Source organism: Hipposideros armiger, unplaced genomic scaffold, assembly GCF_001890085.2.
Source record: "Hipposideros armiger isolate ML-2016 unplaced genomic scaffold, ASM189008v1 scaffold_59, whole genome shotgun sequence".
Classification (NCBI taxonomy): domain Eukaryota; kingdom Metazoa; phylum Chordata; class Mammalia; order Chiroptera; family Hipposideridae; genus Hipposideros; species Hipposideros armiger.
The window spans coordinates 2,303,403-2,318,247 of record NW_017731409.1 but is presented as its reverse complement, the minus strand read 5'-3'; the positions used below and the strand labels follow the sequence as shown (position 1 = coordinate 2,318,247).

Genomic DNA, 14,845 nt, shown 5'->3' with positions numbered 1-14,845 from the left:
AGGTGCTCAGTAAGTATATGCTAAATAGATGGATGAATTGATAAGTGAGGGAGTGAGTACCTGCCATTCCACAGGAGTCTTCTTTCATCAACCATGTCTTCCTGCCACTTGCTCCAGCTTCACAGGAAGGAGCAGAACTGGGGCATGACTGTTGGGGGTCCTGTCCAGGAGAGGAATGCTGAATGCTGTGAAACCTACTTATCCACTTCTGAGGTTTTCTGTTACAATTTTTTCTTGTGTTTCTCTTCTTTAATAGTGTTCAACTGAAGTGTCACCCTCTTTCATTACCTCTCCCCTTTCCACACCAAACCTTTGAGTAAAGTAAGTGTGATAGCAAGGAAACCAGGAATCAATATAGCTAATTATGACAGCCAACTCTTACTATGTGCTAGTCTCTGTCTCAAATTTTCCAACTATTTAAACTACCAGTTTAATACTTAAAACAGGTAGGTATATATTATACTTTTTAGCATGCCCATTGTACAAAGGAGGAAACTGAATTAACAGAGAGGTTCAGTAACTTGCCCAGGGTCATAGAGCTTGTGAGATCAGTTGGGATTTGAACCAGGAAGTCCATTGTATAGCCCATGCACTGAAACACTTTACCTTTTCCTTGGCATGTTGATGAGTGTGTTAACTTCATTGAAGTATAACATAAAACACAGAAAAGTGCACAAATCAAGTGCATGACAATGAATTTTCACTAAGTGAGCACACCTGTGTAACCAGCACCCACCTTAAAGAACAGAACACTACCAGCCCCCAGCCAGGAGTTCCCCACATGCATCCTCCCAATCTCTACCCCTTCCCAACCAAGGGAAACCACTGTCCTGACTTCTCTCACCATTCTTCTGGGGATTTCTTCCTTGTCTTCCTATCTCAATCACACTTGTATTTCAAGTATCATGGGGTCTGTTACTAAAGTTAAAAATATTCTATCTTGCAGCAGTAGCGGTGGGGGTGGTTAAGGAGAACACATTCCCTAGATAAGAGAAATAACTGAGGGTGGGGGAGTTAGGGGGCAGTTGCTCCATTTCCCCTCATTTTCTTTGCGAGTTACTGTGAGGTTATTCGTGCTCCGGCATCCTCCCCCAGGACTACATCTCCCAGCAGGCTGTGCTCTGACAGTTCTCGGATTTAAATAGGATTCTGGGCTATGCTTAGAGCCAGGCTGTTGCTGAGAGCTCAAGAGGAGCTAGAGGAGGGAGAAGCAGCAAGAAGCAGCCAAGAGTTGGAGCCAGACCAGGAGCCCGAGCAGAGTTGGAGTCGAAGTTGCTTTTGCTAAAGCAGCAGCAACTAAAGAAGCTGAAAAGATGCTGGTTATTTTGGGACTGCTCACCTCCTTCCTTTCTTTCCTGTACCTGATAGCTCCATCCATCAGGTTTGTCTTAATTCAGTGACTCATACAATATTTTACAAAGCTCTGAATTGGGAACTACAGAGCTTGTAAGTAGGTGAATTCTCAGCTGCTGAAAGAAGAGAAAGGGATGGGGGCCAAGGGAAAGAAAGTTAGAGCAGAAAAAGCAGGGAAGGAGGAGGTGATTACGGATACCATGGTAGAAAACGAGAAGGAAGCACCTGTGGCTGGGAGAGGATGCTAGTGGAAGGCTGAGCAGATGACTCTGTTAATTAGCTTGATAGACAACTTAGGTGGGAATCCTTCCTCTTTCACTCTGTTCCCTTGGGTTCCTCTGAAGGTCTTCCTTCACTGTTTCTAGTCAAGGTGGCCCTGCTGGGGTACCATGGGTGGCCACTGCTGAGGGACTCATTGTTAAGTACCAAGCATTTGAAGAAGGAAATAAACTCTCTTCCCTCAACTAAAGCTTTGGGATGACTCTTTTGCTCTGGGATTTCTGGGGGTGTCAAAGAAATGTATGTTCTCAGGAGAGAATTTAAGATTGCTGATGATAAAGGACATATCAGGGACAGAGTGTTGCTCTATGTCGTGGCATAGAAACCTGGGTTCAAATTTCAGGTTTGCAACCATTAGCAAGTGACTTGATCTTCTATGTGCCTCAGTTTTCTCCACTGTAATACGGGGATAATAAGAGAGTGGTTGACAGGATTAAAATAAATTCCCTATGGAAAGTGCTTAGCCTACTGCCTGGCAATTGAACGATGCTCAGGAAATCATCTGTCTCTCCTCCCATCCTCTTTTTGGAACTTGCCAAGACAATTTTATGTAAAAGGATGCCTTCTGCACAGAGGTCTGAACACGGAAGATGTCCTCTCTGTGTGCTGATGGCTAGAATGGAATCTCTATTAGGATGGTAAAAAACCTCTGAAGATGCTGCCTTTCTAAAACTGGAGAGACAGCCCAAGAGCCATGTTTACATGTGGGACTCCCTCAAAATGCTATTCATCAGTTACTCATCATTGATGCTTATTGATGACCTAGGGCTCAGGATCACTGATCACTAATGCTCTTTACCCACATGTTTTTAATGCAGGTTAGAGGAGGAAGCTGACCTCTGGAAACCTCTAGAGATAAGAGCTTTGTTATCTTTGTTATCTAATAAGGAAGGTCTCATTGGACTGGTTCAAGAGCACTTGTTCTGTTTGTCTAGATGACCATTTGTTGCTTCTGCAGATGACCTTCCAACCTGAGTTGATGAGCAGGAGACTTCTTTGCCCAGTGGGAAAACATCCAGAAGACTAGCTTCTTTAGGTCTCCTGATGACAACTGAAAGGAATCCCTCTTTGAGGCTGGATGGATTTTATGCATCTCCGTCTGGGATTGGGAAGGATGGTGCATGAATGCCTTTGTTTCCCTTGCCTATAGGAAGCTCTTTGCTGGTGGGGTTTGTAGAACAACCGTGCAGCTTCCTGGGAAGGTAGTGGTGATCACCGGAGCCAACACAGGCATTGGCAAGGAGACGGCCAGAGAGCTCGCTCGCAGAGGCAAGTCCTTCCACATCTGTGTCCACAGGGCAGCACCTCCTGCCTTTCTCACTGGGGCTGTGCCCACATTTCCTTGTCTTTCTTCCTGGGCTTGGAGGCTCTGACCAGGAATTCAAGGAGCCTGAGATTCAAGTCCAGCTGTGACATCAACTAACTCTGTGCCCTTAAACAAGCACTCCCTCCCTGCTCCCTTCCTATTTTATAAAGTAAGGAAAACAATGATGTCCATGTATAGTATGGGTCAAGTCCGTTGTCATAAAAGGAGATACTATGCAACTGTAAATATCAGAGTATAAAAACCAGGGTTCCCAGCCTGGAGTTAAGCCGATAGCAAAATGACTGAGCAGTACTGCAGTGAGAACCTTCAAATGGCAATATAGCCTCTCATGGCATTCGAGATGGCTCTAGAATGCTCTGTCCACCAGTCCCAAGCTCGCTTACTATACTCTGTTTCAGCTTAGGATCTGAACACACTGCCCTGTCTTTGTTTTGGCCCCAGGAGCACGAGTGTACATTGCCTGCCGAGATGTATTGAAGGGCGAGTCTGCCGCCAGTGAAATTCGAGCCGATACCAGGAACTCCCAGGTGCTGGTGCGGAAACTGGACCTATCTGATACCAAATCCATCCGAGCCTTTGCTGAGGGCTTTCTGGCAGGTAAGGCTCCATGAGTAGCTAGAAAAGCAGGAAGCTGGGTGTGGGAGGGGCTGCTCCACCTGTGATCACCTCTGACCCTTATATCAGAACCATCATTGATTCCACTGGACAGGTTCTGCCACATGAACCAGCATGGCAGGGAACTGGCAAAGGGATGGTGGGTGGACAAGCTGGGCGGGATCCTTATCATCTTGTTGCCTCAGCATTGGGAATGTTGGAGGTGTCGGCTCCCTGTCTGGGCTTGCACCTTGGCATCAGGGTGTGGCCCTGTGCCACTCTCTTCTTTCATCCTGAGAATCAGCCTTCTGTGGCCACAGGCACCAAATGAGGTTGTGCTGCTGCCAAAATTCTGTATCTTGGAAAATGACCAGCTTTTACCAATGACTATGAAATCCATGAGGGACAGGGACATGTCTGTCCTGTTTCACTACTGTATGCCCAGTGCCCAGCAGAGTGGGCCTGCCCCAGAGTCAGTACTCAGTACATATTTGGTGAATGAATGGATGAATGAATGAGTAGTGTCCAGGAAGATATCAGTAACTGAAGTTAGAAACCCAAGTGACAGTGGTTACTGACTATCACTAAGATAGGTCCAAAGGCAAGGAGCAAATACTCAGGACTGTGACAGGCAGCTAGCAGACTCCTTGCTAACTACAGGCTCTCCTTGGTTGTGCTGTAGAGGAAAAGCAGCTCCATATTCTGATCAACAATGCAGGAGTGATGATGTGTCCATATTCTAAGACAGCTGATGGCTTTGAAACTCACCTGGGAGTCAACCACCTGGGTAAGTATCTTTGAGTGACTGAAAAGTGAGACTGACCCTGCCTTGCTCTCTGTAGAGAGATTGCCTTACACTAGTGCTGAGACTGTCCAATGATCTTCATTAGATCCCAGGTTTCCAATGGATTGGACATATTGGTTTATTGTTCACTCTCCCTTTCCTGACCAGTCCAAAAAAGTGAGAGCCTCTTACTATTACCATTAAGAAACCCCTAAACTTTAAAGATACCAGGAAGAATAATACCATTCTTGGATGGTGCTGGGGTAGTGCAAGGTTTGCCAAGCAGGGCCAGGCGTGGGGGGGGGCGGGGCGGTGTAGGAGTCTGTGTTTGGTTGGAGGGTCACATCTGTAACTGAGGGCCAAGCAAGCCAAAGGCTGGTCCATGGAGGAGGCAAACCTTGAGGACTTATGGTATGAGAGAGGCTGGAGTTCAGAGTTCAAGGTGATGGCTCTAGTGAGGAGATCATAGAACATGTTTTCTGATCCTAGGAAAATGTTATTTTCCCTAACTAATTCATTCTTCCTTCTGTACTGGAGTGTACCTGGACCCATAGTTGTGTGGTACTGGCCAGAGCAGGGTTGGAAGCCCGCAGGTGGCATTGATGGGGGCAAGGACAGAGGTACAAACAAGTACAGATCAAGTCTGTATCGCCTTACCTATATTCTAGCTCTTGCCTTAAGGAATCCACTAACTCAAGACTGACTGACCATTAGCACTGAGTTACATCAAAATTTGTTCATACCCAAAAGATCGTGAGCTAAGGCCTAAGTTCTGTCATCCGGTCCCACAGACGGAGCCTGGCAGCCACTCCGCTCTTTAATCTCCCCTGCTGCCTCTCCTTGCAGGCCACTTCCTTCTCACCCACTTGCTCCTGGAGCGGCTGAAGGAATCTGCTCCTGCACGGGTGGTGAACTTGTCATCGGTGGTCCACTACTTTGGCAAGATTCACTTCCATGACCTCCATGGTGAGAAGCGCTACCGCCGGGGTTTCGCTTATTGCCACAGCAAGCTGGCCAATGTGCTTTTCACTCGCGAGCTAGCCAAGAGGCTCCAAGGTAAGTCTGGTGAAAGGGCCAGGGTTAAGACAGGAAAAGCAGGGTCTTCAGTCCAAATTAGAGATTCGCAGAAACTTCTGACGTCAGAATGTCAAACGTGTACATTCCAGTGGTATCTCTGGAGAATGAGGTTATCAGCAGAATAATGAGTTCTTGATGTCAGGAAGCTTAAAATTGAATAGCCATTAGGAATCTATAAAGTTACCTTGCATTTATGTCACATCTTATATCTATCATCTCATTTGATTTTTTCACAACCTCTTGCAATAGGCAGAGAAGGTATTATTATTATTATTATATGGGTCTAAACTGAGGTTCAAAGAAGTGGCCAGCCCAAAGTTATATGGCAAGCGAAGGAGTCAGGATTGGAATGTGGGTACTCTGCTTTAAATCCAGGGTATTTCCTGTGCCATGTGCTGAGGGTCACGTGGTGAGCTGAGCCATGAGCTAGGGCTGGATGTCAACCCCCAGGTCTGAGTTCTTGCTCTGCCACACTCTAGCCATGTCTATATATGGGTATGTACCTTTACCCTCCTCTGAATGCAACCCCTCAACTTTAAAAACGGTGGGGCTGCTCTTAATCCTATAATTCTGTGCTTTCCTAGAATTTTTGTTGAGGTTCTGGCTTTGACATCTGCAAATTATGGGGACCATTTGCTACGCTGAATAAGCCCAGGTCTGAGAACAGTGGTATTTACTATCGGGTCTGAGAACAGTGGTATTTACTATCAGAACACAGAAGGTAGAAGAATAGGGTAATCATTAAAAGAAATAATAACAATGACAATAATAATTGAGAGTTTTATGGGTGCCATTTACGATACGTGTCTTAACTCATTTAATACAACATTCCTGTGAGGGAGGTGCTCCTGTTTTTCCCTGCACTACAAATGAAGAGATAAGCATAGATATATTAAGAAATGACCAAGCAAGTCTCCTAGCTGGGTCAGGATTCAAATCCAGACAATCTTCAGAGTCGATGCTCTTTACATCAGAGTTCAGACCTTGTCCCTGCAGCCTGCTAGAGTTTGACCTTGGGAAATTTACTTGACCCCTCTGTAATGAGAACTCATTTTCCGCAGCTGTAAAATGGGCAACTTAACATTACTTACCTCACAAGCCTCTTTGAGAATCAAATGAGATAATGCATGTAAAGCATGTAGCACAGCCTTTGCACATAATAAGTACTAAAAATAGTGGAGGCACCCCCTAGTGTCTTGGGGGCATGTTAACCCCCATCATCTCATCAACACCCCTCAACCTACACCTCATAAAATGTGCTTGCCTGGCAAACACAGCTCAAAACACTAGCTGCCTACCCTTCAACCAGATTTCTGCCCCTAAGCCCCTCCTATAGAAATTCCAAAGATACCCTTGTCAATAATTGCTACTACCACTGCTATTGGTAGCAGTACTAGCTGTACAACTAGTACATGTTGCTTCTATTCTTAATACTTCAGTTACAGAGAAAAGTGACATTGAAATAAAAGGACCTTCCACCAAGAAAGCACTCCTTGTGGGACACAGAAGGCTGAGAAGGCTATAGATCTTCCAGGAAGAGATTAATTAATTAAATTACCAGTCAGATTTTACCTGGCTAGAAAGGCACCTTTGGAACCCTGGGGTTCCGGTTCCTGAATCCCTTCTTCTCACTTGCGCATTTTGCTGCAGGAGGTGAGCTGAGTCAGTGGGCTTACAGTGTCCCTGGTATAACTGTGCTCTCTTTGCCCTAGGCACGGGGGTCACCACCTACGCAGTGCACCCAGGCATCGTCCGCTCCCAGCTGGTCCGGCACTCCTTCCTGCTGTGCCTGCTCTGGCGGCTCTTCTCCCCTTTCCTCAAGTCGGCGTGGGAGGGGGCGCAGACCAGCCTGCACTGTGCCCTGGCTGAGGGCCTGGAGCCCCTGAGCGGCAAGTACTTCAGGTTTGTGGAGGCGGTGCAGGTTCTCCCCACCACCTGAGTGCACCGAGGTGGCCGTGTTTGTGCCTGATGGTGGAATCCAAGTTTGAGTTGGGCCCGCAAACCAAAGGCTGTTACTTTTCCTAGGGAATTTACCTTAGAAACTTGGCAAGAGTTGCTTTTATGGCTCTATTTTTGTTCCTGTTTCCAGGAAAGCTTTGTAGCTTTCTGAGAGCTGTTAGAAGACTATACCTGTTGATTATGTCTTGGAAAGAACATTAGCAGATCATCTGGATCCTTTTTCTCCTCCTTGAGGCTTTTGGCTGACTTTTTTTTCATGAATTCGTTAATACCACTTAGCACAAAGCACCAGGGCAAGGTCCCTTCTCCCCAGTGTGAAGTCTGTCTCCCAGTGCTGCCAAGATTGGCATTATCCGTTGGAATATAGAAATAGACATTTCAGTGTTGAGTCTTATCACAAACTCAACGTACAAGCAGAGTTTTGGAATAAAGGGAAGCCCAGGATTAAATCTCTTTCCTATTCCATGACTGGATTCAGCCCAGTCTGCTGTTCTGCTTTACTTTGTTCAATCAAGGGTATTCATTGGTGCACCATTTATTAAGTGAAGCACTAGAAATAACCTCACTGTCCAACAAAAGAGGAACAGATAAATGATAACAGCTAATGTTGTTTGAGCTCTTACAAAGTGTTTGGGCACTCTGTTACAAAGTGTTTGGGCACTCTTCGAAGTGTTTTACATGTATTAATTCATATAATCATCACAGTTCTAAGAGGTTGATAATATTATTATCCCCATTTTACAGGTGAGTCAACTGAGACACAGAATAATTAACTTGCTTAAGGTCATATTGCTTCTAAGTGGTAGACCTGGGTTTTAAACCCAGGCAGTCCGGCTCTTGAGCTGTGCTGTTCAGTATGGTTACTAGCCATATCTGGCTATTAAGCACTTGAAATATGGCTATTCCAAATTAAGGTGTGCTGTAAGTGTAAAATGTGCACAAGATTTTGAAGACATAATATGAAAATAGAAATGTAAAATATCTTAATAATTTTTTTGTTGTTAAGATTTTATTGGAGTATTTGGGGAGGGGAACAGTGTTGGGGAATTGGGGAAGTTGTTGGCCAACTTATTGTCTTTCTTTTTTTTTTTTTTTTTTTTTAAGATTTTTTATTGGGGAATTGGGGGGATGGGAACAGTGCTGGGGAGTTGGGGGAAGGGGAACAAACAAGTTGCTGTCGTTTTGTTCTTCAATCTAGTTGTGGAGGATGTTGCTTCACTGGCCCAAGTTGGCACCATCATTGCGCTCTTCTCTGGCGAGGCAGATCAGTCGCCGGCTTCTGGACGGCCGCTCACTGCGGCTGCTGGCCGCTCACGCTGGCTGCTGGCTACACACGGTAGCCCATGGCAATCCACTGCCACAGGGACTGCAGCCCACGCCGTCGCCGGCGACTCATGGCAGCCCAGCTCCAGGTTGAGCTGTTGTTCAGCATCTCAGCTGCGGAGGGCAGTGTCACTGGCCCTCATATGTGGGATCCGAACCGGGGCCCTCTGGCATCCCAAGCGAGTTCTTAACCATCGCGCCACTCGGCCGGCCCCCCAACTTATTGTCTTTCAATCTTAGTTTGTGGAGGGCGCAGCTAGCTTAGCTCCCAAGTCCAGTCGCCATCCGGCTGCCCGTCGGCAGCTTGTGGCTGCTCTGCCGCAGCTTAGCTTGGGCGTAGCTCACTGGCCCATGTGGGAATCGAACCGGCGACCCTGTTGCTCAGAGCTCATGCTCTTAACCAACTGAGCTACTCGGCTGGCCCGATCAATAATTTTTTAATAGTGATTACATGCTGAAATGATTTGGCAACATTGGGTTAAATAAAATATGTTACTAAAATTAATTTCAGGGGCCGGCCAAGTGGCTCGTTGGTTAAGAGTTAGCTTGGGAGCTTGAACTCTGAGCAGCAGGGCTGCTGGTTCAGATCCCATATGGGTCAGTGACGCTGGACCCTCTACAGCTAAGATGGTGAACAACAGCTCAACCTGGAGCTGGGCTGCCATGAGTTGCTGGCGACAGCATAGGCTGCAGTGGGTCTGCAGTGGGCTGCTGTAAGCTACTGTAAGTGGCCGGCAGCCAGTGTGAGTGGCCAGCAGCCGGCGTGAGCTGCTGTGACCCGCCGTCCAGGGGCCGGTGACCGATCTGCCTCAGCCAGGAAGAGCTCAATGATCACAATACCAACATGGGCCAGTGAAGCAACGTCCTCCACAACTAGACTGAAGAACAAAAGCACAGCAACTTGTCTGTCCCACTTCCCCGATTCCCCAATGCTGTTCCCTTTCCCAATTCCCCAGTAAAATCTTTAAAAAAGAAAAATTAATTTCACCCTTTTTTTTTACTTTTAAAATACACTTTAAAAATCTTACTAGAAAATTTAAAATTATATCTGTTGCTCACATTTGTGTTTCACATCATATTTCTGTTAGACCATGCTACCCTAGAGTCTGGGTGTTTAGCATCATAGCCTTAAATATGTGATAAAATACTATACAGTCACTAAATAAAATATTTTCAAATATTTAACAGGAAAATGTTGGTGATATAGTGAGAAAAAACTGCAATATCAGATCTATACAATTATTCATTTTAAATAGCTAGAAAACAATTTGGAAGGATGCACAGCAAACAGTAGTTAGTAATGGTGACTTCCAGAGAGCTTGAGGAAGAGTGAGAGGGAGTGTGAAGGAGGAGTGGAAGCTTTACTCTAGATATTTATTATTAACATTTTTTTAAAGATCTTATATTTATTATGTGTACAATTAAAATATATAATTTTTTAAAAAAGATTTTTATTGGTGAATTGGGGGATGGGAACAGCACTGGGGAATTGGGGGAAGGGGAACAGACAAGTTGCTGTCCTTTTGTTCTTCAGTCTAGTTGTGGAGGACGTTGCTTCACTGGCCCAAGTTGGCACCATCATTGCGCTCTTCCGGGCAAGGCGGATCAGTCGCTGGCTTCTGGACGGCCGCTCACTCAGGGCGGCTGCTGGCCGCTCACGCTGGCTGCTGGCTACACACGGTAGCCCATGGCAACCCACTGCAGCAGGGGCTGCAGCCTACGCTGTCGCCGGGGACTCACGGCAGCCCAGCTCCAGGTTGAGCTGTTGTTCAGCATCTTAGCTATGGAGGGCAGTGTCACTGGCCCTCATATGTGGGATCTGAACCGGGGCCTTCTGGCGTCCCAAGCCAGTTCTTAACCAACGCGCCACTCGGCCGGCCCTGAAAATATACATTTTTAACAAGAGAGATATCCTCCTCAAACTAGATACAGTATAATCCTAGTTTTGTCTAAAAGAGAAAAAGACTATACATCTATTTATACGAGATATATATATATATATATATCTATATATATGTTTATACTATATAACTATCGTACACAAACAAAGCAAACAAGAGTATAAGGAAAAGTAATTAAATAATAAGCTTTTCTTCTTTATCAGTACTGTATTTTCCAGGTGTTATACAGGACATTTATAATTAGAAACAATATTATTTAAAGGAAAAGATCATGAGCATTGTGCTCTGCCCCCACCCCCTCATCCTTCTAGTCTCCCATCCTCTACTCCCCCAAAACAAAACTGGGGTGCTTAGTTTAGGGTTCATGGGGCATGAGTGAGTCTGTGAATGTAAATTTGGATGGGAAGATAATTTCCTCTTTAATTTCACTAACTTCAATCTGAAATTTGGCCTTTCCTTCTATTGTAAATGTAGGCTATGAGCCGCAGGATTAGTAGTGATACCTGTGACTTTGTCACCAATAAAACTGTATTTTCACGTCACATGGCAGTTGTTGCAAGTTTCTCAGGTTGTCACTTCTGCTTGCCACAATTTTGAAATCCAATGGTTATTAGACCCAGTGCTAGCTCTTGTTATAGAATACATTAAAAAGAAGCCTATGCATTAATATTACTATAGATTTCGGTTTGACGATATTTAAGAACTGCATTTCAATACAGTTAGTTTCTTTCCATCCAGTATGTTTTATACATCTAGAAACAGAATCTGAGAAAGAGGCCATAAACTTTCCCAGACTGTCCATTGCCACTCCTGGATGTTCACCTTCTTTCTCTGCCCTCCAGTGACTGCACAAGGACCTGGGTGTCTCCAAGGGCCCGAAATAGCAAAACAGCCGAGCGCCTGTGGAACGTCAGCTGTGAGCTTCTAGGAATCCAATGGAAGTAGAGCTGGTAGAAGAGCCACAGCTGTATCGGGCCCAGTCTACACCATAATGACAGGCAACCAAGGAGAAGGCCAACCCCGATGGATTGTTCTACTGGCTGGCTGCTGTTGTGAATCCTGCCCTCCTCCGATTCTCCTGACCCTTCTGGAAACTTTTGCGTAACCCAACCCTCTTGAGAGGCTGGTGCATGGTGTGAGATGTTCACACCTACAGAGCATTCTTCTGTGAGATTTGAAGAGATGGCCACCTTCTCGGGGCAAGAGGAATAGGCAGATGCCAGGCTGGGCAAGGGGGTGGCAAAAGAGGTTGGGAAATTGGGTCAATTTCCTCACCAGTATCAGAAATGCCGGCTAGCATGCTCAGCTGAGGTGACAGGAGCATCAGTATTACATATTTCTAGGGACTGTAGACTCAAACTCTTGATTGATCTCTTTCTTCTTTGAAATACAGTCACAACTCTGGAGTCTGGACCAACTCAGGAAAATCTTGGCTTAACCTTGGCCAACTTAGGTTCCTTCCTCTGAGGACCCTGGAGCCATTGTGTGAAGCTAGACCTTCCCATTTTCTTTTTCTAGTTCTTTTTTTGAAAACAAAACAAAACAAAAGCTTTATTGAGATATATTTGACATATAACAACATGTAAGTTTGGACCTTCCAATTTTCAATCATGTAGATGGTTTATTTTTCTAAAGAGTTCCCTTTACCTCAATTTTTAGAGAAAATAAAGACTGCCCATCCATCTCATTGCCTTATTGATTTTCCCAGGATAGCAAGAGAGAAACGGAACAAAGTGGGAAGCCAGGCTTCTAGTTCGTGAGTAGCATCTCACCCTACCCACCACTCATAACCTTCTTACAATATCACATCTTATACTGTATTAAGAGGTGCAAAATAAGACGTTTCAGTTGTGCATTTTCCCCATTTTCTTCCAGTTTTCACATTTTATTATCTAAGATGTAATAGGAGTGACTTCCATAACATAGATGTTACATGGATTAAGGCCAGAGGGGGTACGGGACTTGATTTAATTTGATACATGGACACAGAATAACTAAGCCTTGATAAATCCTCTCCCTGAAATCATAGCTCTTCTCTCTTCCGCCCTCTCTGTTCTCCTGTGCTGTGGCCCCGGGTGACCGGCTTCTTGCCTCAGGTGCTGAAGGTCACCAGGAACAGGCAGGGAGAGGTGCCTGATCTGTCAGCCAGGTGACCCCCAAAAAATCATGTTATTGATTCCAGTTCTAAAGCATCCAAAGGGCATCTTTTGGCCCTTTCCTTTCATATCAAGTAGACTTAAAAAAAGAAAAAAAACCCTTTTTTACGATGGAAAATTTCAAACAGACAAAAGTAGAGCAAATAGTATCACAAGTCCCCAGGTACCTGCCTGTCGTCCAGCTTCAACATTAATATTCTGTCAACCTTGTTTCATCTATATTTCCCCCATGACATTTTTTGAGGGGTGGAGTGGGATATTTGAAAGCACATTCCAGATATCACACATTCACCCCTAAATACTTTAATGTGCGATCTAAATAAGACCATTTGTGTTTTACAGAACTACACTACCATATGTGAACAAAAAGGAGGCTATGCAATAAACCTGACAAGCTTAGGGGGGCCACATGGCAGGCCTGACAAACTCAGAGACCGAAAGTAGCTACACTTTTGAAAGTAGGATTGTCTGATCACAAATTCCTAACTGGGCAGGTCGTGGTGGGTAGTCATGTCCCAGGCTTATAGCTTCCTTAGCAAAGGTCAATCTTTACCTTAAGTGAGCCCTGTCCATGTTCCTATGCATCTAGGATAACATATATTTGAAATATCAGAATAATTTTCTCTTCTAGACCCCTCACTGGAACAAGCCCCCAGGCACCAGAGCACAAGACCACCAGAGCAGGAGACCACAGAACCCCTCATTGCTATCTTGCTCCCCACATACCATCTCTGTGTGCTATAAGTGTTAATTTTATCTATTCTGTACCCACTAGTGTAAAAGATGTGTCTCTCCATTTTACTTTTTACCCAATCCTAGAGATTTCCCCGCTTTGCTTTCTCCTGCCTCCTTAACTTACCACCAATGGATTTCATGGAACCCTCCTTACGTCTCCTCCTTTGATTCTAATGTATCAAATAAGCTGCAAAACTGACATTCTCTGGAGCATGTTCTCAATGTGTTGAGATTTTGCTTGCTGGAAATTGTCAGTTTGGCTCAAATAAATATAAAAATTCTCTACAGGTTTGGACATTTCTTATGTTGACATATAACTCCTAACAACATTAATAATTCTGAGTATTCCTTAATCCATGGACTTTAAGTTTTCCTGGTTGTCTCATGTCTTCTTTACTGCTAGTTTGTTCAAATCAGGGAAAGAGAAATATTGGGTCTTAGGGAAAGTCATGACACATGTTTGCGACAGATGGCACTAGTTCATTTTTGGAAGTACTAGAGTCATTCACATCAATGTTATTGCTATGTCATTTGACAGCTGACAGTTCTAGCTTCATTCTGAAAAAAAATTGAGCGATTTGGTTGAGTTTTGGAGATTTTACAACAAGATGAAGATGGAAGACCAAACTGTGCATTTTTGCCATATTTTACTCTTTTACTTCCATAAAGGGAAGAACGCGCGTCAAGCTTGTGAAAAATTGCATAAAGTTTACAGTGACAGTGCTCTATAAGAATGTCAGTGCCAATGATGGTTCATGAAATTCCATGCTGGTGATTTTGATCTCAACCACACTCCTCGGTCAGGGAGGCCCACCGAGGTTGATGACGACAAAATAAAGGCATTGATTGAGTCAAACCCATGTTACACGACACGAGAGATTGCAGAAACATTGAACATCCATCATTTAAGTGTTCATGACCACCTGAAGAAGCTGGGATACGTAAGCAAGCTTGATATTTGGGTTCCGCATGAACTCAAAGAAGTTCATTTGACGGTGCGTATAAACATCTGCGATATGCTCATTAAACGTGAGGAAAACAATCCTTTTTTGAAGCGACTGATAACTAGTGATGAGAAGTGGATTGTTTACAACAATGTGGTGTGCAAACGATCTTGGTCCCGATGTGATGATTTGCCTCAAACGACATCAAAAGCAGACATTCATCAAAGGAAGGTCATGCTCTCAGTGTGGTGGGATTTTAAAGGTGTCGTGTTTTTCGAGCTCCTACCAAGGAACCAAACAATCAATTCGAATGTGTGCTGTTGGCAGTTGGACAGTTTGAACGAATCCATCATCCAGAAATGTTCAGAACTTGTTAATTGTAAAGGAGTTATGTTCCATCGTGACAATGTGAG

General features: G+C 44.7%; 1 protein-coding gene across 1 annotated transcript; it reads left to right on the top strand.

Annotated features, from left to right (window-relative positions):
- The first annotated feature begins 1,093 nt into the window (after positions 1-1,093).
- Positions 1,094-13,934, top strand: RDH12 (retinol dehydrogenase 12). The gene is made up of 7 exons (XM_019641272.1): positions 1,094-1,381; positions 2,783-2,901; positions 3,401-3,556; positions 4,236-4,340; positions 5,184-5,393; positions 7,127-7,316; positions 11,440-13,934. Exons 1-7 carry the CDS (start codon positions 1,314-1,316, stop codon positions 11,540-11,542), a joined length of 951 nt encoding a protein of 316 aa, XP_019496817.1. The 5' UTR covers positions 1,094-1,313; the 3' UTR covers positions 11,543-13,934.
- The last annotated feature ends 911 nt before the right edge of the window (positions 13,935-14,845 follow it).